This window comes from Spermophilus citellus, assembly GCF_964194105.1.
Source record: "Spermophilus citellus genome assembly, chromosome: 2".
NCBI classification, from domain to species: domain Eukaryota; kingdom Metazoa; phylum Chordata; class Mammalia; order Rodentia; family Sciuridae; genus Spermophilus; species Spermophilus citellus.
This window is the reverse complement of record NC_138183.1, coordinates 253004360-253031203: the sequence shown is the minus strand read 5'-3', so window position 1 is coordinate 253031203 and position 26844 is coordinate 253004360. Positions and strand designations below refer to the sequence as shown.

The 26844-nt window shown below is 45.3% G+C and overlaps 1 protein-coding gene across 27 annotated transcripts in view; it reads right to left on the bottom strand.

Annotated features, from left to right (window-relative positions):
* Positions 1–255: 255 nt before the first annotated feature.
* Positions 256–26844, bottom strand: part of PPP6R3 (protein phosphatase 6 regulatory subunit 3) — a 134503-nt gene continuing 107914 nt past the window's right edge. For 17 of the 27 annotated variants that reach the window (XM_081280782.1, XM_081280773.1, XM_081280761.1 and 14 more), the window contains 9 exons: positions 25244–25341; positions 23577–23631; positions 22435–22565; positions 17407–17528; positions 14070–14223; positions 12643–12749; positions 10488–10638; positions 4775–4894; positions 1911–4203 (listed from right to left, as the gene is read on the bottom strand). In XM_081280782.1, the coding sequence (XP_081136908.1) occupies positions 4050–4203; positions 4775–4894; positions 10488–10638; positions 12643–12749; positions 14070–14223; positions 17407–17528; positions 22435–22565; positions 23577–23631; positions 25244–25341 (1092 nt within the window). In that variant the 3' untranslated portion in view covers positions 1911–4049. Of the gene's footprint in view, positions 1764–1910; positions 4204–4774; positions 4895–10487; positions 10639–12642; positions 12750–14069; positions 14224–17406; positions 17529–22434; positions 22566–23576; positions 23632–25243; positions 25342–26844 lie in introns of those variants that run through there. The other 10 variants (XM_081280766.1, XM_081280771.1, XM_081280769.1 and 7 more) reach the window with 5 other exon arrangements.

Here is a 26844-nt window from a genome sequence, read left to right as displayed (position 1 = left end):
AAGCGGAAGGAGCCCCGTCCGCTGCTGGTGCCGGGCTCCAGAGAACACAGGAGGGCAGTCTCCCCCAAGAGCAGCTCCCAGAGAAAGAGGGTCCTGGGGTGGAGAGCCCGGGCCACGCCAGCCGCCCCTACACCCCCATGACCAGCCCAGGGCTTCCTGCTGACCCCGTCCTTGGTGTGCTAGGCATGCCTTGGAAACCTCAGGAGGAGTTTCCACACTATTGAAAATGAAAAGCAAATAAGGAATAAGGCATCAGACATTTGATTCTTTTATTTCCATATGCAATGTAATGTTTAGGCACGCTGCTTGGGATGCTGTTTCTAAAAAATCTGTTGGCCATTTTTCAGAATATCCTTTTGGTTTTAAATACTGGTCAGGAAAAACAAATGATGTAAAAATACGTGAATAATTTTCTATTACAGAAATGAAAAACTGATTTGCATCTAAAAGTGCAAGAGGTGAAGTGATTTAACCCTTTCACCAGACGATATGGCAATATACAGTATATTGCTTCAGCTGTTGGAGAAGGCTGTGACGTATTTTTATATTGACATAGAAAATTATAAATTACATTGAATTAGTATCCATAATCACTATATATATACACAAACCAGTTCTAAAAAAATACACTGGTTTAGAATTTTACGAGTGAAAACCTCACAAGGTACAGTAAAACAGGTAACATGCGCAGGTGCCAGATTGAGTTCTACTTTTAAAACACTAGCCTGTGAAATGACGCACTCGAACTCCATTAGCAGCACGAGCATTTTCAACGGACTCGCCTAATATGACTTAAGTGTGTTAAATATGCAGATTGCTCTGAAATGGTCATTGGTGATGCTTGTTAACAAGGTCAATTTTGGTGAATGGGTTAAAAGGCAGATGAACTACCAAACAAAACAAAAACAAACAAACAAAAAAAAAACCCCTCCCCCCCAAAAAAAACCAAACCACAGCCATGTACACTCCAAGGACTCTAGTGCTTTTCCTGTAGGAGATCATCTCAAGCAACAAGACTTCAACAGAACATATGGCTTCACAAGAACATCGGTTTATCAACTAAGTCGCGGCAATAAATACTTAATCTCTACCAATAGACTTACATTTTTGATCCATTTTAAACAATACAGAAAACAATTACCAATCAAAAACTGGTTATAAAAAGAACACCAAATATTTCTTATTCAAAATCACTTTTGTAAGTTAGAACAACCAAAATAACACCTAGAGGGATTTCAATTCCATAGCTCCTTGCCAACCTGGAAGAAAAGGAATCAGAATTTTGTACAAGGTGAAAAATGTATGAAAACTGCCTAATACTTTGGTCACACTAATAATTGTCAAATAGTTATGTTTCAAATACAATAGATCTGTGTATTCACTTTTATAAAACTATTCTTACAGCCATTTAACTAGAGTAGTACTGCTATCACCACAGGGCAGCAAGGTCTCATCTCACAGGCTACCCATTATTTAGAACAATACAATATAAACATACGCAGACATTCTTGGTATTTGTCAATGTGCAATATTTTTACACTTCTGAATTTCTCTGTACAATGTCTTAGAATCTAGAATATAAAGGTTGCTGGTCCTGATCCCTTGCAGAGTGAGTGCAGCAGTGACGGCTTGGTGGCTCCAGAGGACCCCTCCAGAGCCCCTGGGTGGTGGCAGTCTGCAGTCCTCAGTCAGCAGCAGCAGACGCTACCCATCATACAGGGCCATTGACTGACGTGTCACCTGGCACACTTGGCTGGTCACTCCTGCAGAGTAAGAGACAGGCATCTGAGGCACGTGAAGCAGAAATGGGAGGAAGTAAGCCTGGTTTAGTTCTGAGGGTGGGGAGTGCATCTAAGCAGGGCCTCAAGAGCCCTCCTCCACTTCTCAGGACCGCTGCCCCCAGAGCCCACAGGAGCTCTCTGTTCATTCCTCCTCCAAAAAAGCATTTATCTGTCCCACAGAGTGGAACTCCACAGGGTTCGCAATGGCAAAGAAAAGTAAAAGGAGAGAGGGAAAAAAGTTTGTAAACAGAACAATCTGTTACAACACACGGACAACACATTCCCACAGAGCAAATGTCAGCTTCAAAACTGGGAGGCAAGAGTGGAGGGACAGTGTGTGAAAGTGGTGGCTGAAGATCCGAGTTTGCAAAATCACAAAATGGAGGGGCAGGCTCTCTAGGGCTCTTCCCATGTTAAGGAAATAGACTTGGGAAGGATGCTGAGAGCGGCAAAACTGGTGCGCAGGCACTTCCAGCCAGCCCTGAGGTCTCAGCTGGCAGACTCCAGCCCTGCGGCCTGTGGGCACAGCAGGGAGCTCGGGGCCAGTTCCACACACAGCAACAAATCTACTTACAGCCGTGTCATTGCAGAGCTGTCTCATCGACTTACACGTCGTCTCACTGCACCAGACACTGGGTACGTATCCCTGCCTTCACCACCCACAAGCCACGTGTTCGTAAGTTTATTTCTTAAACTCTCTCAGTTTTGCTTTCTCCCCTGTAAAATGGGACAACAACCCCTACCCCACAGGGCTTCACAGGTAGGGAAGTGTGTGAAGCAGCTGGCACACAGCTGGCACAGACACAGCAGACCTGACAAACAGCAGCCAAGCCAGGTCTGTGGCAACACACCCCCCAGATCCACAGGACCCCAGGACCAGGCTGGGGCAGGGCCCTTCACACATGGGAGGCATCGCCGCACTTACCCTCCACCTGTCCTAACGCTGGTGCCAGTGCCATCTGCTCAGACAGCCCTCTCACCTAGCTGCACTCCTGTCCCCATTCCTGCAGCCAGTGTCCTCCCAGGCACCTGCCCTCTGCCCCAGGCTACTGGTGTCTGTCTGCTCCAGCTTCCCTCCAGCCACCACCATTCCATCTTGTGGTGGATGAAGGATGGATGAATGGACAAACCCAGGGACGCCAGTGTGTCCCCTCCTTCACTAGCTCACCCCAACATTCTCTGCCACCACCTCAGTCCTGTAATTGGAGAGGAGGACTCTTCATACCTGATGTTTCTAGCCAGAGAGAAAAGCAAGCAGGCTGCACTGAAGCCAACATTTCTGTGCACCGTACAGCCAGGAAACGACCCCATAGCCTCCTGGGCCACTCATATCAGAGAACCAGGAACAAACTGTCAGGGCCGACCCTAACTATTCTACCTCCCAGGAATTCCTCAATGTAAAGTAAGTTGACAGGTAGAAATTAGAGAGGTGACCAACCGACTGAGAATTAGACTCATAAAAGACCATAAAGCAGAACAGAACAAAACGAGAAAAAACAAACAAACAAAAAACCAAAAACCCCACTGAACTCTGGGTTTGGTGTCACATGCCAGTAATCCCAGCAGTTTGGGAGGCTGAGGCACGAGGCTTCAAGTTCCAAGCCAGCCTCAGCAAACACCCACTCTCCAAAGAAAAATGAAAAGGTCCGGGGATGTAGCTCAGTGGCAAAGTACCTCCTGGATTCAACCCATAGAACGAAAAAGCGGTGGTGGTGGTGGTGGGGAAGCGAAGGAAGCGAAGGAAGGGAAGGAAGGGAAGGGAAGGAAGGGAAGGAAGGAAAGCAAAGCAAACAAAATCTCCCATAGTCAAAACCCCAGGAAAAAGACTGACGTTCTCTGAACCCTAGAAGAACCTGGGACTGAACCACCCCTAGGGTTGGAGTGTGACCCTGCCTTTTCTTCCCAAAGCCCTCATTAAAGCCATCCTGCTCCAGCAGCTCATGTAATTACCTTTGTATGTAAAAACTTCAGAGGCACAAAAACAAACTTCATTTGGGCTAAAATTTATCCGCGTAGAATAGTAAGAGGGCTTGCCCTGCCCTAAATGCAGAACCGAGGGCGCCCCCTGCTGGCTCCCGCTGGTGTGGTCTTAGAATGCCTAGAAAATTTAGGGGCAGCAGGGCCAGGGGGAAAGTATGACTCCTTAGAAATTGCTTTAAAGGTCACTTTATTCCTTCTGAAAGGAGGAATATACAATCTTAGATATATGAAATCAAAAGGTTAACTCTGGGACGTGCTAGACACAGCTCCTCGTGGTCCAGGGGATCCTCACTCATCTTCTGGCGCGAGCTCCGGTGCGATCCCAGGCCACCTGGCTCTACCTGTGAGGCCGTGCGAATGGGCCGGACGCTGGCCCTTGGTGGCAGATGCTTTGGCTTGGCCTATTCCTTCAGGCCACTGGCTCAGTCTAAGCAAAAGGTGACTAGAAAGAAAGCATCACATTCCAAATCACAAGGCTCTGGCAGTGGGATTTCACACTTAATCAAGATAAGATCACTACTTTGAAAAAGCGAGACCACACAGGGATTCACTTAGGGGTGGAGAATAGTAAGGGAAGTCCCCTGCATGTCACATGGGCACAAATGTGGGAAACAGTCACCCAGAGCTGTTTGCGCCTGGCGGTTCAGTGACTTTACAGGGGCTACTAAAGCTCCCAGAGGGGCCTGTTATTATTCTCAACTTGGTGCCTCGTGAGAAAGCTGTGTAGCCGGAGCAAGCCTTCCATTCCCAGGAGGTGCCCAAGAGCCAGCTACACTGCCAATCTCCGCGCCCAGGCAGCTCTCGGCCTCGGGTGAGGAGACCAAGTATCGTTCCCAGGTTCTCTGCTGGGTCACCTGACTAATGAAGGGATTAGTGCCAAGTACACTGCTGAAGGCCTGGGCCTGGCTGTGATGGCCCTACAGTCCACACCTAGGTGCCAACCCCTTCCCGACTCCCACAGGACAAGAGCAAGGCCAGGGGGCTTGGGAAGAACACAAGGGTGCAGGCAGTACCTCTGCTCTGGGCTACTGCTGGGGGGCCGGGGGGCCGCGCACTTGGCCTCCGCTGGCTCAGGGCTCTCCTCCACTTCTTTACAAGCAGCATCTTGAGAGGTAGACAGTTTTCCTTCCTCACTGCAGGAGAGGAGACACAGGCACATTACACACCTCAGGGACAGCGTCTAGGTGCCAGAGGATGGGGTCACATGCAAATGGCTCTGAAGTCATGACTGCCATGGCGGCAACCCTGGGGCTGAGCATGCTCAGGGTGGGAGGGTCACAGGGACACAGACAGGGGAAGCACAAAAGGAAAGGGCACACAAAGGTGGGAACCAAGAGAGGGACGATGTAATGTGGCTGGTTCTGACAGAGCGGCCCCGCATCACCGTACATACCGGTAGGATTTCAACACTCTGAAGCCCAGTGTGCAAAACAGAAAAAGAAATGTACAAGAGTTTCAGAATACTCCTAGAAATCAGGGACGGGGGACTACGTCCACGCCTGCACTTAACCAAAACCGCAGAGTTGGTGAAGGCTGTCAAGAGAACCTGTTTGAAGGAACGAGTCTTTATTTCAACCTGTGCTCCTGGGCTGAGCCCATCAGTAACAAGCCGCCAGAGGGCGGACCTCCATCTGCTCACTGGCTGGAAACCTTGGTCAGGAGAGGAGGGCACCCTGCTGCCTGAGCCACATTTAAAGACTTCTCAAAGCCTGGCGCAGAGATGCACGCCTGGAATCCCAGCGACACAGGATGCTGAGGCAGGAGGATGGCAAGTTTGAGGCTTGTCTCAGCTACTTAGTGAGACCCTGTCTCAAAATAAAAAATAAAAAAGGTTGGGGGTGTAGCTCAGTGTTATAAAGAGCACCCCTGGTTTCAACCTCCAGTATTGGGGGGGGAGTTGGGAGTTTCCCTCTAACAAAGGTGAAATGTATGAAAACTACGAACGAAAAGCGGGACCCTGAGGAGCTGCTAGTGCAGCTGAAAGCAGACTCCAGGTCCCAGGCTGAGGGGAGTGGGCGGGAGGATAAGGGTCCCCCCTCAGGGTGGAAAATATGCAGCGGGGTGCTCTGTCGGGGATTCCCATTTTGTACACAATTAAAGTGGCAATAGCTAGAGGTCCCCTTAAGGAAGGGCTGTCATTCTTAACAGCCATGATTTGGATTTGCTTCTAAGACACCTAATATTTTAGGATGATTTCTCAGGTAGTTTTCAGATGGTTCCACGTAATTTATAAGTAGAAAAATTAGCTGAAATCTAATGATTTGTAACAATCTGAATTACACGGGTCATCACCTCTCTTTTTCCGTGGTGCTGGGGATGGAACCCAGGCCTCACCCATGTTAAACACCTGCTCTACCACGAGTCCCACCCCCAACCCCTGGTTTCTTCTTCTCAAACCTCCTTCTCCACTCCCCTTTGCCCCTTCCTTCTCTATTCCCTGTCCCAGAAGCAGGATTCTAATGTGATTGTAAAATGCCTCTTCATTACATGTGTGCAGGAGCATATAACCTGCACTGAATCCAACATCTTTTTGTACTTTTCTCTAGACTAAACATGTCTGTAAGTTCCACCTGCTCCTGCCAGGTACAGCCCGGTGCCCACAGTGAGCACCAATCAAAGGGACTGGCTTCCCAGAATAATGAGCCCAAAGTGTCCTCTACCTCCAGGCCTCTGAGCCCAGTGCTGCAGTGCTGTCACTGTCCCTGGCCCCTAGCAGGCCTGCTAGGCATTTCTCAGGACTCTATACCTGGGAATGGAAAACTCTAGTGGAAAAAAAAAAAAAGCCCTTCTATCTAGAGTGGCCCCCAATTTGCTTTCCCATTCAGCTCCTCTAGTAGGAAGTGCCACGAGCTGGGCTCTTCTCACGCACATTCTCTGATAATATGTGGTTTTGAGCATCTCTTCATTTTTTTGTCAGTCTTTTTGTTTACTCATTGTAAACCGACATCTTTTACCCATTTTCTGATTTAAGTTTTTTTTTTTCCTTTTCTTTATTGGCTTGTGGGAATTCCTTGAACACCTAATGTCAGTATCTTGTTGATTCAGGTATACGCCCCTTTCTTCAATTTGCTGTAGCCTCACCATCTAGAGTACTTCATCAACAGAATTCCTTAAGTACTTTGTTAGAGTTTCTTTTCTTCCACTAACTACCAGGCAACTTTGGCCACATTGGCAAGAGGCCCAACCCGGGAGGATCTGGCCCCTCTCCTACCACACTGACCCTTGTCCATGTGCATGATGACATCACACTGTCTGAACAGCTGGCTGCAGCACAACTCAATGTCTGGAAGGGCAGGTCTCCTACTCAACTACTACTCCTGTATCTAAGCAACTCTGGGATGTTATTTTTCCATGAGGTTTTAGAGTATATTTAACAAGTTTCTTCCCCAAACCCCAGAGATATTTTTACTGAGATTCCATTAAACCTTAAGGCTAATCTGGTTGTGGCAGATGACTCTGCGGCCCTACACTTGTCCCACTGCAGTGTGTACACTACTGCCCCCACTTGTCCAAGGAAGCTTCAAGTTTTCTCTACAGAGATCTGGATGAAAATAACTCTTTAAATTATAGATCAATATATTTTGTGGTTATTCTGCTTTTTATTATCCATTCTGGTTGCTTATTACTGATTTAGAAAAAAACAACTGATTTTTAAAACTGACCTTGTAACTAACAGTTCTGCTGAATTAGTAATTACAAAGGTCTGTACTGACTTGGTTGTGGCTCACCATTACGCCTGTAAATAACCACAGTTTACTACTCCTCTCCTAACCCTCATCTATACCTCTGCCTCCTTCCTTTTCCAGGACTGTTTACACCCTGGCAATGATAAGGGACAGCTTATCATTGGTCTTTATCTCAAAGGGAATGCACCTAAAATCTCTTCATTAAATATAGTTGCTGCTGTGACATTTTGGTATTTAATTTTTACACAGGAAATTCACTGCTGTGACTGGATTGCTCAGAGTTTTAATCATGTATAAATATGAAATCTGAGCAAAAAAGTAATATTTTTTTTAAAGTCTAATGAAAGAAGGTTGCAAGGACAGGTTTTTCAGACATGTGATCTTGAACTATCCTTGCCTTCTAGGATAAGCTGCAGCCAATCATTATGAATTATTTGGGATTCAGTCAGTATATCACAACTTTTTTTGCACGGGGGTGATGATGGTGGTGGTACTGGGAACTGAAACCTGGAGTACTTAATTATTGAGTTACACAGCCATATATATCCCCAGCCCTTTTTATTTTTTTTGAGATAGGATCTCACTAAGTTGCTGAGGTTGACCTCAAACTTGTGATTTTCCTTCCTCAGCCTCCTGAGCCACTGGGATTCCAGGTCTGCACCACTGCACCCAGCAATATCTTATACATAATTTCTGCATTTAGTTTGCTTTTAAGTGACATGAGCTGATCATTTTCTGCAATTATCCTTAATTTGGAATGAAGATTTCAATTCTTTGGGCAGGACTCTCACTTCTTCTTTCTGGGGCAACTTGAGAGAGAAACTAAATTCTGGGGCAACTTGAGAGAGAAACTAATGGCCTTGAGTGCCTAACTGGCACTACCTACACTACTACTGTTACTGACTGGCCCCATGTGTTTAGGCATCACACTGGGCTTGCTCTGCCCCTAGTTTTCCTCCAGACAGGTGCTTGTTTGCATCCTCTGTTCATCTTTAAAATCAGTATTTCATTCTTATTGATATGGGTTCTCTTATATCTCGGCTGATTCTTTGTTGGCTGTGACTCATCTCTTCATTTTAGTGTGTCTTTTGTGATATTAGGAATTAAATTTATCACTATTTTCCTTTATGATTTGGCCTTTTATGTTTAAAAACCACCCCATCCCCCAAACTCTTTTATGCTGTCTTCCTCAAGTTTTGCAGTTCCACCTTTCATACTCATGTGGAGAAAGAAACCCAATTCCACTTTTCTCCAGAATCGATAGTCCCTTTCATTTGTGCACTCCAAGGTGCACCACGTCTCTGCAGTGGAGCCTCTGCATGACTGCCAGACTGCGTCATCTCCGTGAGGACAGCCTTTACTAGGAAGCCCTGGAGTCCAACGTGGGGATGCCTTCACCTTTTTCCTTCAGAGTAACCTTGGCTCTTCTCTGCAGGCTTTGTCTTTATGATCACAATTTTCGTGCAACTTTGGGCTGGGATCTTGACACAAATTTTATTAATTCATAATTTGTTGAGAAACGCCAAAGATATTTCCATTAGTGAACATGGCAAATCTCTGTATTGATATTTAGGTCTTCCAATAAACTTTCATTAATTTCTTTTCTCATTACAGTCTTTTTAGTTGTAGATGGACACAAGACCACTATTTTATTTATTTATTTTTATGTGTGCTAAGGATTGACCCCAGTGCCCCACACATGGTAGGCAAGTGCTCTACCACTGAACTACAAGCCCAGCTCTAAGGTCACATTCTTACATATAAGATTTGACATTTTACTAAGGACAAATAGGCAAACCTAGAATACCCCATATTGTTTATAGGACAGAGTGATTCTTCTTTGTAACCAGTAAACGCACTAAACTTCCCTATTAATTCTAATACATGTCTATAGATTCATCTTCTAGGTAGAAAATCATATTCTATAAACAATGATCATTTTGCCTGTTTATGTCCACCCTCACTCCCTCACTCCTTTTGCTTTTTGATGCTGTGTTTGCCAAGACCCCCGGGGCAGCACCGACAAAAGCAGTAACTGTCTGCAAACAGATCACCTCTAATATCCTTCTGTCCAAACAACCCCCCGTGTCACACCCTGGTGGCACAGCCATGGTCAGGTCCTCAGAACACACTTCTGGATTACTGCAGTTCCTCCCTGGGAGCCCCGACCACACGTGCAAATGTGATATCAGGTCAGGACTGAGTCTCCTCCCTCATACGGTTTTGTTTTGCAGCCATGGCAAGCACCAGGAAGCATCCTCTGCAACCTCTCAGCATTGTCGCAGAAAAAGGGCACTCAAGTTCTAGGCACCGGTTTGGCTGCAGTCCATAAAACTTGAAAGACTTTTTTTTTTTTTTTTTTTTTGTGGTACTGGGGATTGAACACAGGGATGCCCTACCACTGAGCTACATCCCCAATCCTTATTTTTTTATTTTGAGACAGGGCCTTACTAAGTTGCTGAGGCTGGCTCCAAACTTGTCATCCTCCTGCCTCTGCCTCCCAAGTAGCCGGTATTACAGGTGTGCTCCACCATGCGTGACTGAAGTTTTTTCATTACTCAGCTTTAAAATTCCATTCTGATTCTTTTTTGGATCCATAAGTTTGAAAGTAAGGTTGCTAATTTCCAATTATAATTTTTTTAAAAAGTTACAATTTTGCTACTGAATTAGAATGACTGCATTACATCTGGAGACAGTGTCCCATGTGTATGACACTGAGCCTTTGGGCCTGAGCTCCACAGCTTCCATACAAGTCAACTTCTACCAGGAGTCAAAATGTGCTAATTTCCGTAACTGCCAATCTGCTAGACTCAAAATACAGTCTTCTGAACGCAAACACACACAGGGAGAAGGGCATTTTAGGAGCCTAAACTTTCCATCTCTTCATTAAGATGAATGAATTTAATGAAGATGTTAGGACGACTTCAAGTCAATGTCTCAACACTCATTTCAATCAAATGAACATTTCCATGTCTGGGGCTTCTCCCCAACCATTTTCCAACCAACTGACGCCGCAGGACGGACCATCTAGCCCAGTTACCTTTTGAAGACTGCGGTCTCCGTCTTGGCATCCACGGTGAGGCTGAGTGTTTCCTTCATGCCGCCATTCATCACCGTCTCAGTTACCTTGTCTGCACTCTCGGCATCCTCCTCTCCATCGGAGCTGGCTTCCATGGCCACACTGCTTGGCGCTGAAAAGAGTACACAGCTGATGGTCACACATACCAAACCCCACCTGGAACATCATCCCTCTGTTAGAGGGCCCCGCCCGTGTCACATCTACTGCTTGCCGATGATGACAGAATGTCTGTCTGGTGCTGCTTGGCTGAATTCTTACAGGCCACTGGGGTCACGAGCCACGGTTTCTTCATTGGAGAACTGGTAAGAAACCTACAGCCTTCACAGCTGTGTCCCCCTCTGACCTGGCTTTCACACAGCAACCCTGGTGCTCCCGATGGTCCCACTCTACAGAATGGGGCAGAGGACACAGTCACCAGTCCTAGCCTTTTCTTGCCTTTTTTACTGTCATTTTCTCGTGCTGTTCTGGTCATCCCTTTGTAAGTTGTAGTGGTAATAAACTTGAGTGAATGGCAGACTGCCCTGGATTCCAACCCTAGTACTGCCACTTCCTGGATGTGAAACCCTTGGGCAAGGAACCTTACCAGTGCCTCAATATCCTCACACATAAAGTGGAACCAGTGAGGCGACTTACAACAGCTGAAGGACTGTGGCTACCTATTCAAATGTTTAGGAGCTTGATAAATAAAACCACACTAGCCCCTGGCTTTAGTCCTCCCCAGGATCCTGCTTCTAGGGGCCTCTTCTTGCATCATCTTTCTTTTCCAAGGACTCATGCTCTGTTCCCTCTACATACTCCCACACTCCTAACTCCCCATCATACCCCCACCTCCCCAAACCCAAGTCATTGGTGGAAAGGTTCAGAAGCTGGCACGATGGCCACACCTGTAATCTCAGCTACTGGAGAGGCTGAGAAAAGGAGATGGCAAGTTCTAGGCCAGCCTGGGCAACTTAGTGAGGCCCTGTCTTGTAATAAAATAAAAATTTTTAAAAAGGGCTGGGGTGTAGCTCAGGGGTAAAATACATGTCTAGCATGTATGAGGCCCTGGGTTCTGTCCCCAGTACTTGGGGGGAAGCCCAAATGGTTCACACCTGCTGCAAGGAACATCTGTGAACATTCTGAGCAGTAAGGCAAACCATGGTGCTGAGGTGGAGCTCAGTGGTAGAACACTTGCTTAGTATGTGTAGGCTGGATCCTCAGCAGCACGTATAAGTAAATGTAATAAAGGTCTATTGACAACTAAAAAAATATTAAAAAAAAAAATAAGGCAAACCATGGGAACTGCAGACACTATGACCATTTTATTTGCTCATAAAGGTGAAAGCAAAATAAACAGTCCTACAGCCTCAAACAGGTCCAGAGATGACTGGGGCCAGGCCTGACGTGTCTGCATCAGTTTCTGGTTTTGTTCGTCCTAGGTGCTGGAGGTCAAGGCAGTCCTGCGCTCTGGGCCTCAGGGGCCTCACCTGTACACTGTCCTCACCTGCACACGGACAGGTCTGACAATCTATAGGCCTCTTACTGCTAGAATCAACAGGCTACGGTTCTGGAACAACATGTTAGGTCGGTGGCGGCGACTTGGTGTCGACTTAGTGGCAACTTAGAACAAAGTAGCCCACGCCGAAGAAGAACATCAATCAGATGCTGGCGGAAACGCCTGTCAATCAGCCAGATCTCCTGACTAACGCCTGTCAATCACCAGGACCCCCTGGCCAATCCTGGAGTTCAGCCAACTCCAAGGGGGCAAGGGACCCCAGAAAAACCTTTTCCTGTCCCAAGCCCTTCCCTTCCTGCTGTAAGCCCCATAAAAGTCCAGTCCAGTAGAGCTTCCACGTGGTTTCTCCTCAGACCCTTCTCCTGTCCCCTCTGTGGGTCTGATCGAGTTCCGCCCGGGAGTGATATCTCAATAAAGCCTGTTCAGCGGTCCTTTTAAATCTGCCTCCTTTGGCCATTGCCTGCCCCGACTGATCTGACAACATACACAATTTCTTTTCCTTGGGTGCCCTGTGGACATCAGGGCCACTCTCTTATTTTCCTGGTCCTGTGAGGTCCAACTCTGAGTCAGGTCTGGGTTGCAAAGCCTGCTATATGCGTGCAGGCCCCGCTGTGCACTCACCCTCTGGCTGTGCTGCCAAGGCAGTGACACTGGGAGTCAGGGGATCCATGGCTTCAGTGCTGGTTTCCATTTCCACTGGAGAATTACTCCTTAAAGAATCTTTAGTGCTTTCAGAAAAGAGAAAATTCAGATGTTAACAGTGGGAACAGTCCTCAGCCACTTCATTATTCACAAAAACCCTCTGAGAACAAGTGTGGAATAAAGTCAAGTCAGCCTCTGTAGGAGGAGCAGGGCTGCACACTCCAGGGACACACAGGTGGCTATCTGGAGGAGCACGAGGGTAGGAGGGCAAAGCTATAGAAGGCCAGGCCCTCGGGGAATTGGAAACAGGCTCAACAGGCCCTAAGGCCTGGGTGATAGATAAATTCTGTGTCTACTGGATCCAGCGTTTTCACAAAACTCCTAACTAAACTCCAGGCAAACTGCCTGGAGGCATGGGCTATCTTAATGCTACTCATTGTTGGAACTATAAAAGCACAGGAAGAAACACCAGGGGACCAAGCCATGGGGCAGAAGGCTAGTGACTCTGCTTCCAATAATCCCAGAGATTGCTGTGCAGGGTTCAAGAGAAGCATTCCTAAGTAACCACAGGCTTTTTCCCCCCAGGCAGGAAGAATTTGGTCCTATGCTGGAGCAGGGCTGATGAAAGAACTCCTACTTTGGAGACATTATCACTTGGAATCTTACTTGGAGCTTGGAAGAGCTCAGTGCTACTACTAGAGGTGCTACGAAACACTGCAGGCTGTCCTTTGCTTTTAGGATGGTGACTGAGTTTGCCTTCCTATCTTCTGCATTATCAGCAAGTGCTTAGGATAGGAAAAGCAATAAAGTCTTTCAAGTGGGGTGATGGAGATTATTCTTTGTTTTTTTCCTAGTAGACGAAGAAAACATTTAGCAAGTCTAATGGGACTTGAAATCCATGGTTGATACTCAAAGGCTGACAATGCTATTCAGGAAAATTATACAATCAGAGGCTTCTGTCTTGCAGAATAATACAAATAACAAGGCTAACACAGGATATAAGTCCCTATTAACTACTGAATTCAAGATACACTTTGCATTTTTATGTAGCAACATTCCACACAAAGGTGCCATCAGGAGCTCATTCTTATTCTCAACCTTGTCAACTGCTCCTTGGAGCTGAAAAAGCCAACAGGGCTGTCATCCCTGGCCATGTCCTGCCAAGGCTCAGAACAAACCTTCCCAGGCCACTTGTTCAAGAGCTCCCCCTTTCCCAATTGGTCCTAGAGTAAAGGAAGATGGTGACTGCTTTGCCTGTGATGGAGCTGTCAGTACCTCCCCCATGTTGGCTTCCAATCTAGCTGATGGCACTATTCAACTCAGAGGTCAGTAAAGGTAAGGAACATAGGTTAGGAGTTAACACTATTATTCCTGTGGAAATGGTCAGACAGCACACACACACTCACCTCAGAGATGACGTAAACTCTGAAAAAGAAGCCCAGCCTGTCTCCTTAGTTGGCATTGGCTCCTCTGTGCTCCAGACATCAGAGCCCACTGAGTCTAACGGAGTGCCATGGGTGGTCTCCATTGGGACATCAAAGTTGGCCGACCAGCTGGGTGCTGAAACCAGGCAAAAAATTTTGTTTGGAGACTATTTCAGTAGGTTGGTGTAACACAAAGTACTTCTTGAGCAGTATCCGTGCCTACGGTCCAGACTACTCTGGAAGTTAGGGAGGAAGACGGCTCAAGCCAAGAAGCCAAGGAGCTCAAGCCTGGACAAAGAGAGATCCCATCTCAAAGAAACAAGAGCAAAGAGGAGGCGAAACAAGAAAGAAAAAGACAAAGATACTTTCCTAACAGATTAGCAATGACAAAGAAAGACGGAGGCCATAGAGAAAGGGAATTCTAGCTGACCACTAAAGGCCTGGGAAGGGCAGTCACCTGGAGGGCACCATGACAACACCGCCTCATTACGGATTCTCCTTTCAGCCAGCAGGTTCATTCCTAAGAGGTTTTTCCAACAGAAATATTACACAAGGATACAAAGCCACACATAAAAGATGTGTTCATGCTAACTTCTGAGTTCTGACAAACGTTCCAAGAATCTATTAATACTGGGAAAAGCAGCTGAAGGGTCTCTGGAACCTTCTGGACTATCTTTGCAACTTTTCTGTAAATAACTTCCAAAGCGATAAGCCTATTTTTAAAAAAGAACATATTAGTTATGCAATTGTAGTAAGTTGGACACACCCAGGATGCTTCCCAGTGCAGGTCCGGCTGCACCTCCCAGGCTCCATGGCTTCGCTGCAGTCCCCTGTGGATAAGCTCACACAGTGGGAAAGCTACCGGCCTGAAGGCTTGGGGTTGCTCTCCAAGACTGGAGCCACAGGGCTACTCAGCTGTGCTCCCTGTGCCTGCTACCCGAGTCTGGGCCTAACCAGAGGTCTGTTCAGTGTCCCTTCAATGAAGTCAGGTAAAGTCAGGTCTCTGCTTGCTCTGCCTGTGCCCAGTGCTTTTCTTCACAGTCTAGAGACCCTCAAACCCTGTGGGAAGCCCTGCTCTCCACCAGGGTGTTTTCTACCACAGTCAGAAGCCTCCAGGCTGTCGGGAAGAAATGCTAGGGGACCTGCTGGCCATCTGGGATGCTTGTCCCAGAAACAGATGATTGAGATGTACCTGTGCCAAATAGAAACATTCCAATTTTAGAGAGAGCCCTTTCTGGGACTTTGTGCAAATGAAAGCTTTCCAAGTTCCTTCCTCACTGTTCAATTCAGACAAAGACTGTCTATACCGCAGAAACTGAGTTGGGGTTTGTTTGGTTATGTCATGTCCTTGAATCTGTGTGAGTATGGCAGAGCTCCGCGACAGCCATGAAGGATAATACCTGAATGTTTCAAAGTCTCACCTCAAATCTCAAAAAAGCAAATCTGACAGGTATTTCTGCCTGCTTAACCTCAGGCCGAGTCAGGAATCCCTCCATTAGAACCAGAGCTCCACTCACGTGCAGCTCACTTGACAGGACTTCTCCACTGTCACCTGGGGGACAGTGCTTCCCAGGTAGCCCAGAGCCAGTCTAACGTGAGAAACTGTTCTCCACAGTTCACAAGCCCCAAAGACATCAGAGGTCAGCCCTCCTTATGCACTCAGAGATCTGATGAAAAGAAGCCTTGCCCAAGCAACAGGGACGCCGGATGGCTGGGGTCCTGTTGTGCTCGCCCAGGGAGTTAGCCCAGGTATTCTCCTCTCTCCCCATCCCCACCCAGTTCTAGAGTCACAGTGCAATAGTGCGTGGTCTCCTCCAAGTCCTTTATCACACTCCAGTCCCTCAAAGCACCAGTTCTGAAATGTTCTTCCTCATCTTACAAGGAAATTCTACACATGCTAGGACATGATGAAGCTTGATACTGCAATGAGTGTAATAAGCCACCCACAAGGGAGAATGTCTGGAGCAGTCGAGTTCACAGCTTCAGAAAGCAGGATGGGGTGCCGGGGTGAGGCAGCGGACAATGGGTTGAGTGCTCTGTGGGCATCAGTTTTCAGTTTGGTCAGACGAAACAGTTCTAGGGATCTGCCACACAGCCCGTGAGTGTACATTAGCAGCCTTCCACTAAACCGACCTTTCTGGACCAGAAGACAAGGGTGTATCTGCCCTGTCACCTCCTTCTGCACCCCTACCAGCTCTCCTATTTCTCACATATATCAGCAGCTCAATGGTGTTCCTGTCCCCAGCATGGATTTTCTAGTCTAGCTCTTACAGTCTGCCACAAATGCCTGTTTAATCCTCAGGGTCCCTAGAACTTTCAAGACAGGATTCTGGACCTGGCTCTTGGCCTTACTGTCTCTCTCCTTCTCATCCTGTTCTTGAAGTACATTAAGCAGCTTGGGTCTCAGTGCCTTCTTGTTAGTTGTTCTGTCTTTCAAACTGGCTAATTCCTAGTTGTTCTTGAGCACCACACCCTCAGGGAGGTCTGTGCAGATGCTGGGCAGCGCTGAGCTTCCCTCTTCCAGCACTCTGCTCTCCCAGCAGGCCCTGCATGTTGGGGGTACAGCCAGAGAGAGGCTGCACCTGGGGCACAGGAAGTCCTGGATAAAGGCAAGCTGACCTGAACTGGGAAAGATGTAGGGGCTGGTGAGCAACCCTCCTCTCTTCCCTGGCTCGAAAGCAGATGTGCTGGATGACAGCTCTGAGGTCCCATAATGGACCAAGGAAATGAAGGCCTTCCTAGCAACAGGAAGGTGGTCAGGCTTGGGGAAAGCCCACTGTCAACCTGAGTGACTCCTTCCCATGAAGGTTTTCCCAAATTTTATAAGTTAGCAGTGTTTGTAAGTCAACTCTTCTTGGTAAGTAGAAGGGTGCAGACTGACTCTTAGTTGAACAAGTTTTATGGCGTAAGTTTCATAAATAACTGTGAAGAACCCATTTAAAGATGCTTAAGCATTATATTGCTTTCTCTGGTCTATTCCATTTATGATTCCACAAAACATGTTTCCTCATCTCTGCCAGCCTGTGGTTTTCCCCTTTTGCTACAGCACAGGTCTGTGGAGGCTGAGGGGGGACTTCCCAAGGTACAAAGTCCTCTGGCCAGACTCACCTGGACAATAACACCCATGGCCAAAGCCTAACCTGTTCGTTCTGGGAGGCCGGGTGCCAGAACTTAAATCTACAAGGGATTCATACCACCAGGTGTGCTTCAACTTGACTATTTATTCAGAAGCCACTTCAGACAACGGACTGATTTTGCCTATTTTTCAAAATACAAATTTAACACATCACAACTAACACATAAGAACTAGGTGACTTACGTTCATTCAGGTCTACCTCCATTTTATCCTCTGTATTGGCGCTACTGGACTCAAACAAGTCCTGCTTTGCTCCATCTTCTTCTTCAGAATCTGTACTTTCTTCGCTGTCTGTACTCCCCGAGCTGCGAAGAAAGAAAAAGGACTGAAATATTTAATGCTGCTTATCAGCCACCAGCTAAATCCAGAACAAGCAAAAGGTCACCTAACAAAATAAGATCAACAGTGCTTCCACCTTGTCACTGCCTACAGGCAGCCTCGCTGGGACATGGGTTGTGCGGGTGGAACTTCACACGTAAGCCAGCAACCGCTCCCCAGCTGGGGTCCCCGAAGGTGCAGACCACCATCTAGATGGCTGCTCCAACAGGCAGGCAGTGTGTCCCACCATGGGGTAAGCTGCACTTTCCTAGTGACCATGGATGATGACCATCCTTCCATATGTGTTATCTTGTCATTTTGTCCTTTCTTAACTTTTTTCACATTTTTTGAGCGTTTAAAAATTTGACATGTATTTTTTTTTAATTGGGTGAAGAGTCTTAACTCTGCGTGCAAATTCTTTATCCAATTCATGACTTGAATTTTCAGTGTGCAGTGTTTTCCTTGAGTGTCTTGTGAAGATTTTGTAAAGCTTTAAAATTTGACATTCAACTTACTAAATCTTTTTCATGTACTATGCTTTAGAGACATATCGAAGATGAACTCAGATCATGTGATTTTCTACATTTTCCTTAGCAGCTTTGATTTCTTGCCTTACGTTGGGGCATAAGATCCACTGTGTTACTGTGAGTCTGTAGTTAAGAAATGGTTTCAACATGGATGTCCAAGTGTCCTAGCACTGCTTGCTGAGACTGCTGCTTCCACAGCAATGCCTCAGCACACCCATCCACAGCCGAACTGGCCTGTTTTCAGGCTCTTCATTCTGTCCACAGACCCACTCCCTATCTCCTTATAAATATCACAATGTCTCCATTACTGCCTCTTGAAATCAAGTGCTAGTGCTCCAATTTTGCTGCTCTTTATGAAAGTCACCTGGCTGTCCTATTCTATATTCTAGGTTCTTTGTACTTCCACAACAATTTAAGAAGGATGTTGCTAGTGATCATGCTTAGATCATGCCGGACCTGGGAGAACCGGCACCTGCACAATACTGAGTCTTCCATTCATCAATATTTGTCTTTGATTTGTTTCAGCTACATTTAATGGATCTCAGTGCACGCTTTACACATGTTGTTAGATTTATCCCAACGTATTTAATATTTTTGATGCCATTATGGAAAGCACTGTTTGGTAATTTCAATTTCAACTGTTACTTTCAGTCATACAATACACAATTATATTGACCTTGTACAACACAACCTTGCTACATGCATTTGAATTATTCCAGTAGTCTTTTCTGCATCAATGGTCATATTGTCTGTGAGCAGTTTATTTCTTGCCTTACAATCTGGATGCCTCTCTTCTTTCCCACTTGGGGCATTAGCTAGCAGTGAAGGATAATACTGAAGCAAAGCTGCACGAGAAGACATTCTTGTCTCATTCCTGCTATTAGGGGAAGTTACTTGGTCTTTACTGCTAGGTGTAATGCCAACAGCAGCTTTCTACATACTTCAATCAGGATGAAGAAATTTCCTTTTGCTTCTAATTGCTGAGTTTCTACCACGAATGGACACTGATCATTTTGTAACACATCCTCGCTGACAGACTTTAATATTCTGGCTGGGGATATAACTCAGTTGGTAGAGTGCTTACCTAGCATGCACAAGGCCCTGGGTTCAATTTCCACCCCCCCCCCCCCACACACACAAAAATTTAAGATGTCGAAGCAATTCCACATTCTGGGAGTTAACCTCAGTCACGACACGTTATTGCATCTGATTTCCTTATGCTCTTAATTTATGTATTTTCAGGAGAACTACTAGCTACTTTCCTCTTCTTATACAAGAATGCCAAATTTTGGTAATCTGCTACACTAATGGGGCTTCAAAGAATTAGATGGGCAAAAATTTCTGTGTAGAACTGGTTTAGCATCTTTCTAAAATGTCTGGTAGAATTCGACAGCAACATCACCTGGAACTGGAATTTCTACTTTCTGGTGGTAAGTTTTAAAACAAACTTTGACACCTTTAATAGACAGGATCATTAAGGTGTTTTTGCTTCAGTTTTAGTACTTTGCATCTTTAAAAGATCACTTGGGTTTTTTGGCAGAGTTGTTCATAATTTCCTTATTATCTTTTACATCTCCCAGGTCTACAGAATGTAGACTAATGTCACCTCTCTCATTCTTGATACTAACATCATCTTTTTTTTCCTGATCATTCTGGCTAGAAGTTTATCAATTTTATTGATTTTCATGAAGAACAACTTTTGGTTTTACTAAGTTTTTCTACTGCTTTTCTGTTTTGTACTTCACTGAACTCCACTCTAATCTCTGTATCAGTTATTTCTGCTTACAAGGGTTTAATTTGCTCTTTTCCTAGTTTCTTTATGTAGAAGCTGAGGCTATTCTTTCTTCATTTCTAATACACCAGTTAGTGCTAAGAATAATTTTCTGTGTAAAGTTTTAGCTTCATCCCCAAATTAAGCACAGTACTGTGGAAATTTTCCCTTTGATTTCTTTTCACCCATGTGTTACTCAGTTTCTAAATATTTGCAGATTTCCCAGGGATCTTTCTGATGCTGATTTCTAATTTGATTCCATGTTGATCAAAAAATGACATGATCTCTTTAGACTTTATTGGGATTTGCTTTATTCTCTGAACATGGTCAATTGTTGCTAAATATTCCACCAACTTGCAGGACTGAGTATTCTGCTGTTGGGCAGACTTCTTTAGAAATGTGCAAGTGGAACATTTCAGGGGACAGTGCTGTGCAACTGTTCCACAGTCTATGGCTTCTGCGTGTTCAACTCTATGTCTGCTCCGTCTTCTTCATGAATTGACCACTTTGTTATTGTATTTTCCCTTTGAAATAATCTTGGAGATTTCCTAGCTTTTTGTTTTACTGGTATTGGTGTGGTTTACCTTTTTCCCTTTGACCTGTTTCTGTCTGCATGTCTGACTATTTCAAAGGCATATGAACTTAGGCTTTGTTTTCTAGTCTAATCTGACGTGTTTACCTTTCATTTATTTTTATTTCCTGGTGCTGGGGGCTGAACCCATGGTCTTGTACCAGCACTCTGCCACAAAGCTAATCCCCAAACCCTTGCTCTCTAGTGGGGGCCTCTGGATTGCTTAGTTAACATGATGAGTACCATCATCTTACTGTTAGTTTGTCTAGCCGCCCTTTGCTCTCTTTTGCTGCCTTCATTTGGAATTTTTTATGATCTTATTTCCTATTTGGCTTGTTAACATTACTCCTGCTCTGTTTTGGTGACTGCTCTAGGGTTTGTAGTATATTCGTCTTGAACTTATTGCAGCCCATCTTAAAGTGACAGAATCCAAAACTAAAACCAAAGCAAATGTCCATCAACAGGAAAAGATACACACTAGTACATCTAATTAATAAATACTACTCATCAATAAAAAATAAAAAGGTATTGATGCATTACTTGGCACAATGGCCCTCCAAATAATTATTCTGAGGGGAAAAAAAGCTAGATAAAAAGTGTGAAATGTATTACTTCATTTATATAGCTCTTGAAAGTGCAAGTTATAATCTAAAGGAAAAGAAAGCAGACAAGGCTCAGAAACAGGAGGGCTACAAAGGGCCTAAGAACATTTGGGGGGCTGGGGCTCAGCGGTTGTGCACTTGCCTGGCATGTGTGAGACACTGGGTTTGATTCTCAGCACCATATAAAATAAATAAAGGACTATCAACAACTAAAAAAAAAAAAAAAAAAGAAAGAAAGAAAAAGAAAAGAAACAAAAAAGAACAGAAACAAAAAAGAAAAGAAAAAAAGAACATTTGTGGATGAAGGACAAGCCTGTGGTCCTAACTGGGGTGATGGTTTCAACAAGGGTCACACTCACAGTTCTTTAGCATGCAGCCTAGTGTGTATCAATTTCACCTCCACAGAGTTGCTGTGTAGACAACCCTGCCCTCTCAGCCTGTGCTCCTCCTGGGGGCCAAGGGCTTTCCCCCAGGCATGTCTCCCACCACATGTCCTTCTGCCCTTTCCACACCTGGTGCTCTTGCAAGGCCACTCAGAGATACCTCTCCACATGAGGACCAAAACCTCATAGTAAATGGCAACGAACAAATCTGACTGAAACTTTGTCTTTAAAAAAAGGTCACCCAAAAAAACACCTGCCTTTTACTGTCTGGCTCTAAAGCTACAGCAGCTATCTTGTGATCAGGGGATAAACCAACATGCGGAAGATAATAGAGCAGAAATAAATGAGACTCCAGGTCAACTCTAGATTATAAGAACAACATACCCTTCCCTGCTTAAGCTATTATAGAATCCTCCATGATCTGTGGCAGTCACTGAGAGATGCAACCTAAGTGCCAGCACACACAGGGACCAGGCACCTCCAACGACACCTGGCAGATGGGGTGGGAGCTTTACTTTCCTTCTATACCCCTTCTGTTCCCTTTGAATTTTAGCCCATGTGAAAAACATTACTTATGAAAAAATAAGTAAATTTTAAAAAGTTCAGCTACTGCTCTTCATCCCCGTCTCAGCTCTATGAAGACCCTGATGATGAGCACTCATATAACTAGAACTGCCAGCACACAGAAGCAGTATCTCTTCAGACTTTTGTGACAAGAGTGATGAAAAAAAGACCCGATGGACCTAGATGGTAACCACTGCCAAGACCCTGTCTTTCAAGATAAACTTTTGGAAATGACTTGAGACAATAATAACTCAGCTGCTGCCATCACTGGGGGAACACTACTTAGTCAAAGGAAGGAAGTGACACACCGATCGGACACTTGCAGCATTTTCCAGTGTGTAGCTGTGACTGCGGCACTACAGAGAGGAGAACCAGCACCAGCTCCCCTGGGTTCACAGGGGCTTCCTCCTCACCATGGCCGCTCGTCTGCTACACGAGCTGCATGCAATCAGGGCTACAGCAAACCCTCCTTCACCTGGATCGCCTCTGGGACTCTGGCGTACATGCAATGTGCTTTTCCTCCCAGATGTCCTCCTCGTCAGAGCCACCATCATCAAACTGTTGTATTCTCTCCTTACAACACGCTTCAAACAGAGCAATATTACCCTAAATAAAACCAAGAGTGAGAAAAAGAAGAAAAATTTAAAATCTTATCGTTTTCTCCCCAAGTAACCAACATGAATTGCGTTTTTTCAATTTGCTTTAAAATACAGTGTCTAGGGGCTGGGGCTATGGATCAGCGGTACAGCGCTTGCCCAGCACAGGCAAGGCCCTGGGTTTGATCCTCAGCACGACATAAAAATAAATAAGTAAAATAAAGGTACTGTGTCCAACTACAAAAAAAAAATAAATAAATAAATTTAAATGTTTTTTAAAAAATACAGTGTCTATCACACCAAAATAAAATGTAAGCATCTAATTTCAACTTCTGTGTAAGTAACAAGAAGCCCTAGAAAGATGTGCAGAGCCTGCTTGCAAGTGGCTTGGCCACACACTTCTCTCAAACCCATTTTCACCTAGTCGAAGCCCCATAGCGGTTAACCTTCCCTCCTGCCCCAGAGAGGCAGTCCCAGATCTTTCCAAAAAGGAAAAATGATTCATGCTCCCTCTGCAGCTCCCAGTCCAGTTCACAGTGATGAGTGGCATGGTCCCAATCAGCTGCTGTTTCTAGCTCATCGCACCAGCAAGGAAACCAGTGGTCTCTCATGCTAATCACCCTAAAATCAAAGCTTTGCTCATTCCAATGGCAGCTGCACCTGGGTTTTCCAAGAAGCCTGGTGATGAGAGGTGAGCCCTGGTCCAACCCAAGTTTCTCTCCTGGTAATATAAAAGAGACAAACTGCAGCCTTCCCTTTGAAGCCAAATGTCTATGCTGCCATCACAAGTGACCCTGGTTTCATGAGCGCAGTCACAACTTAAACCAGGGTTGCAACCTCATACCCGCAGGGCTAGGTAGCCCTCTAGAGTAGGTGACACGTGTGAGACGTCAATCTGACCTGTGAGCTCCAGGAGTATAGAGGGTACTAGTGCAAGTGGCAACCACACCCGGACTCCAACAAAACCCAATTCCACCCTTCATGTGCCCTGTTACTCGCAACAGTAAATTTTTATACTTACACTTTCATTTGTATTGAGAGTAAAGTTGATGTCTGACACCCGATCAAAAGAAACACTGTAAAAAGAATATAAGTATAAAAACTTGTTAATTATCTATAGGCTCCCAGAATCAGTATTCATGAAATTTCCTAAATTCAAAGCATTCACATTACCATCAAACTGAACAAAACAATCTTCTTGTATAAATTATGCACCCCTCTTGGCATTAAGGATGCCAGGGGTGGGATGGAAATCTGAGACATAGCCTCTAGGAAACCTAAAAGCCTTCTGACAAAGAATTTGACATCATGGTAACAACCACAGTTCCATGAACCATACTAATACAATCAAGAAAAAAGATACTCGCAAAGAAAAACTACATTAAAACCTGAAAAAGTAGAGAAATGTTGTCAGGCATCAGGCTTTCTCCAGTTACAGCTAAATCCATACCAATCACAGGCAATCCCCAAAAGCATAGCCAGGAAAAGAGGAGGCAGGAAAACATTCACAGTGAATAAAACTGTAAATGCAATTCTTGAATAGGTGAAGCTTTTAATTCTTAAGAGATCTGTTCTAATCAATTGTTATTCCAAGCAACAAGTTTTAAAGAGATCTGGATTCCTACTAAGTAACACTCCTGGAGTTCAGACAGGTCAAGTAGGGGTCTGAAGGCTCTCAGGTGAGGTGGGGGATACAAGCCTGGGTAAAAGTTCCTGGACTAAACATGTAACTCTCCAGGAGAGTTCTCGCTCTTTATGGATTAAGATAAGCCAATCCTTAAGGCAGCCGACAGCCCTCAAACCCTGCTGTTTACAGTGGAACCTCTGCTCCACTGTGTCAATACTGTGTGTTTATGGCACATAAGAAGCTATAAAAATATTTTAGCTTCTCATATACTGTAAACTGCAATTTGTAACAAACAACAGCCTCCACTGGCTGCAGTTCAACAAATGACTGAGAACCGACTGCCGCCAAGGCCACACAGCAGGCACTGTGTGCTCATGGCACAATCAACACCCCCCAGGATTCAAATCCTACATGCTTCAATTCTGTTCAGTGAGCTCTAAAACATATCTCCAAAATGCTGTTTACAAAGAGCTGTCCTTTCCCAAGGTCAGAGGCTAGAGCACTGATTTGCACCTGTGAGTCACTTATACATGTTCTATTGTCTCATTCTTTCCCATACCTATAATTCTCACTCTCTCTCATCCTGATTACAGAATGAGTGGTGCAACTGTCTGGCTCTTGCCAGGAAGAATCCAAAAGTGCCTTACGATGAGACCCTGAGAGCAGAGAAAACACGCAGGGCAGAGTTGCCCCTGCGAATCCAGCCTTACTGGGAATGTCATACCACCTTGCTCAGCCTGTTCATGAGTACGCCTCCAGATAGGAAATGAGGCACAGGGACTACTTACTTGGGGAATTCTACTTAACACCACCTAGAAGAACAGAATAAGGACATGGGTTCCCAGAAAAATGATAATCTAGCAAAAAAACAAACTTTGTGATAGAGCTCAAGCCCTTGGGATGGTGCATCTTTCCTGGGGTGATATGTTATGCCCTGGGTGTCTGAAGCTTAAAGCTGGATATGCTGGAACTAAAGGGCCACCAGGGAGAGTACCCATCATAATCATAAAAAGGTCTCACAGAGAAAGGCAGTGAACGTGACAAAAGGAAGACATACTCACTTGCCAATGTCATCTTGATCTGCAAACTTCTCATCGTTGAAGCCAAACTGGTCAATAAAATTGGACGTCATTTGTTGCATCTGATAATCAGAAAAGGCCTGGCAACCCCAGGACCAGTGACAGTGATATAATGATTCTAATGACATTCTACATATTATCTGCCCATTTGTGTTTTAGAAATCATTTTATTTACACAGCCATATGGCTTTAAAAGTTGGTGTGTTTTTTTTAATCAAATAATTTCAGACACATTTTGCCAAACATGTAAACATATTTGAAATTTGGTTCACAATTAGTTCTATTGCACAAGTCACTGTGAGAAATGCTGAGTGACCACACTGTCCTCTGTTGTCAATCATCTTTAGGGAGAGGTCTGAAAAGTGATCTGGTGGCTAGTCTGAAATTATAAGGTGCATCAGCCATCTCATGGCACACCAACTTTACCCTAAGACCCAACAGGCACCGACCACCCACCCATCCTCCCTGCCATCCCTGGGGTACCCAATCCACCACAGCAAAAACGACTGAAGAAAAATATCATGATCCTATAAACAAAATGTTCAGGGTCAGTTCATTTTCTAAAAAAACAGACTGAAGTCTCAGAAGCTGGGCAGAGTGTGAGACAGAATTGACTTCTACACTACCTACCTTATGTAGAGGACAGAAAGTTCTCAAGCTCATCTGAAAGCACTCGAGAAAGCCTAAGACGTCAGAGGCCTGTGGAGAAGCGAGTTCTGCCTCCTCACGTCACTACCTAGTGGGTGCCAGGCTCACGTGTGCTTTCTTAATTGAACAATGAGGGAATGCTCTAATGGGCTCCATGGAAAGTGCCTACGCTCTTCACGCACGCCGGAGGAAGCAGACAGAAACAGCGAGTCAGGAACGACGACACACCAAGAAAAGTGCCACCTCCTCATTCTAACCCAGATGACCAACAGGACACATATCAACCAATGTGTGTGCTGCCCAGTGGACAGAGGTGCCGTCCCCCACAGGCCAGCCCCGGGAGGGGTGGCTGGCTGACCTGAGCTTCACCTCTGTGGCCACTTGCTGGAAGGAGGCAGCCATGACTGAGTCAAACTGACTTGTAGGGTCCACAGCTGAGTACAGCCCTGAGTCCACCCTGCAGATGCATCCTACAGAAATGCCCTGACAATTAACTCCAGATGGCTCATTCTGGTGGCAGGGAATTATGGCAGAGATAATCCAGATGGAAGGTAATTAAAAAACAAACCTTATATTTGGCTTTGGAAAGTATCTTTTGCTTAGATCTGAGAAAAAGCTGCATCTTGGGACTGGGGTCGTGGCTCAGTAGTAGAGCGCTTGCCTTGCACATGTGAGGCACTGGGTTCAATCCTCAGTACCACATAAAAAAATAACAAAATAAAGATACTGTGTCCATGTATAACTAAAAAAGTATTTTAAAAAAAGAAAGAAAGAAAGCGCTGCATCTTATTGGCTAGATACAGAGAACCCCAAACCTCACTTGCCTCTCACACAAGACCATCACCCTGTTCACACACACCTCCACACTGTCCCCTTTCTGGCCTATGGAAATGACATTATGTGAGCACATGGGGGCATGGGGCTAGTGGATAGCT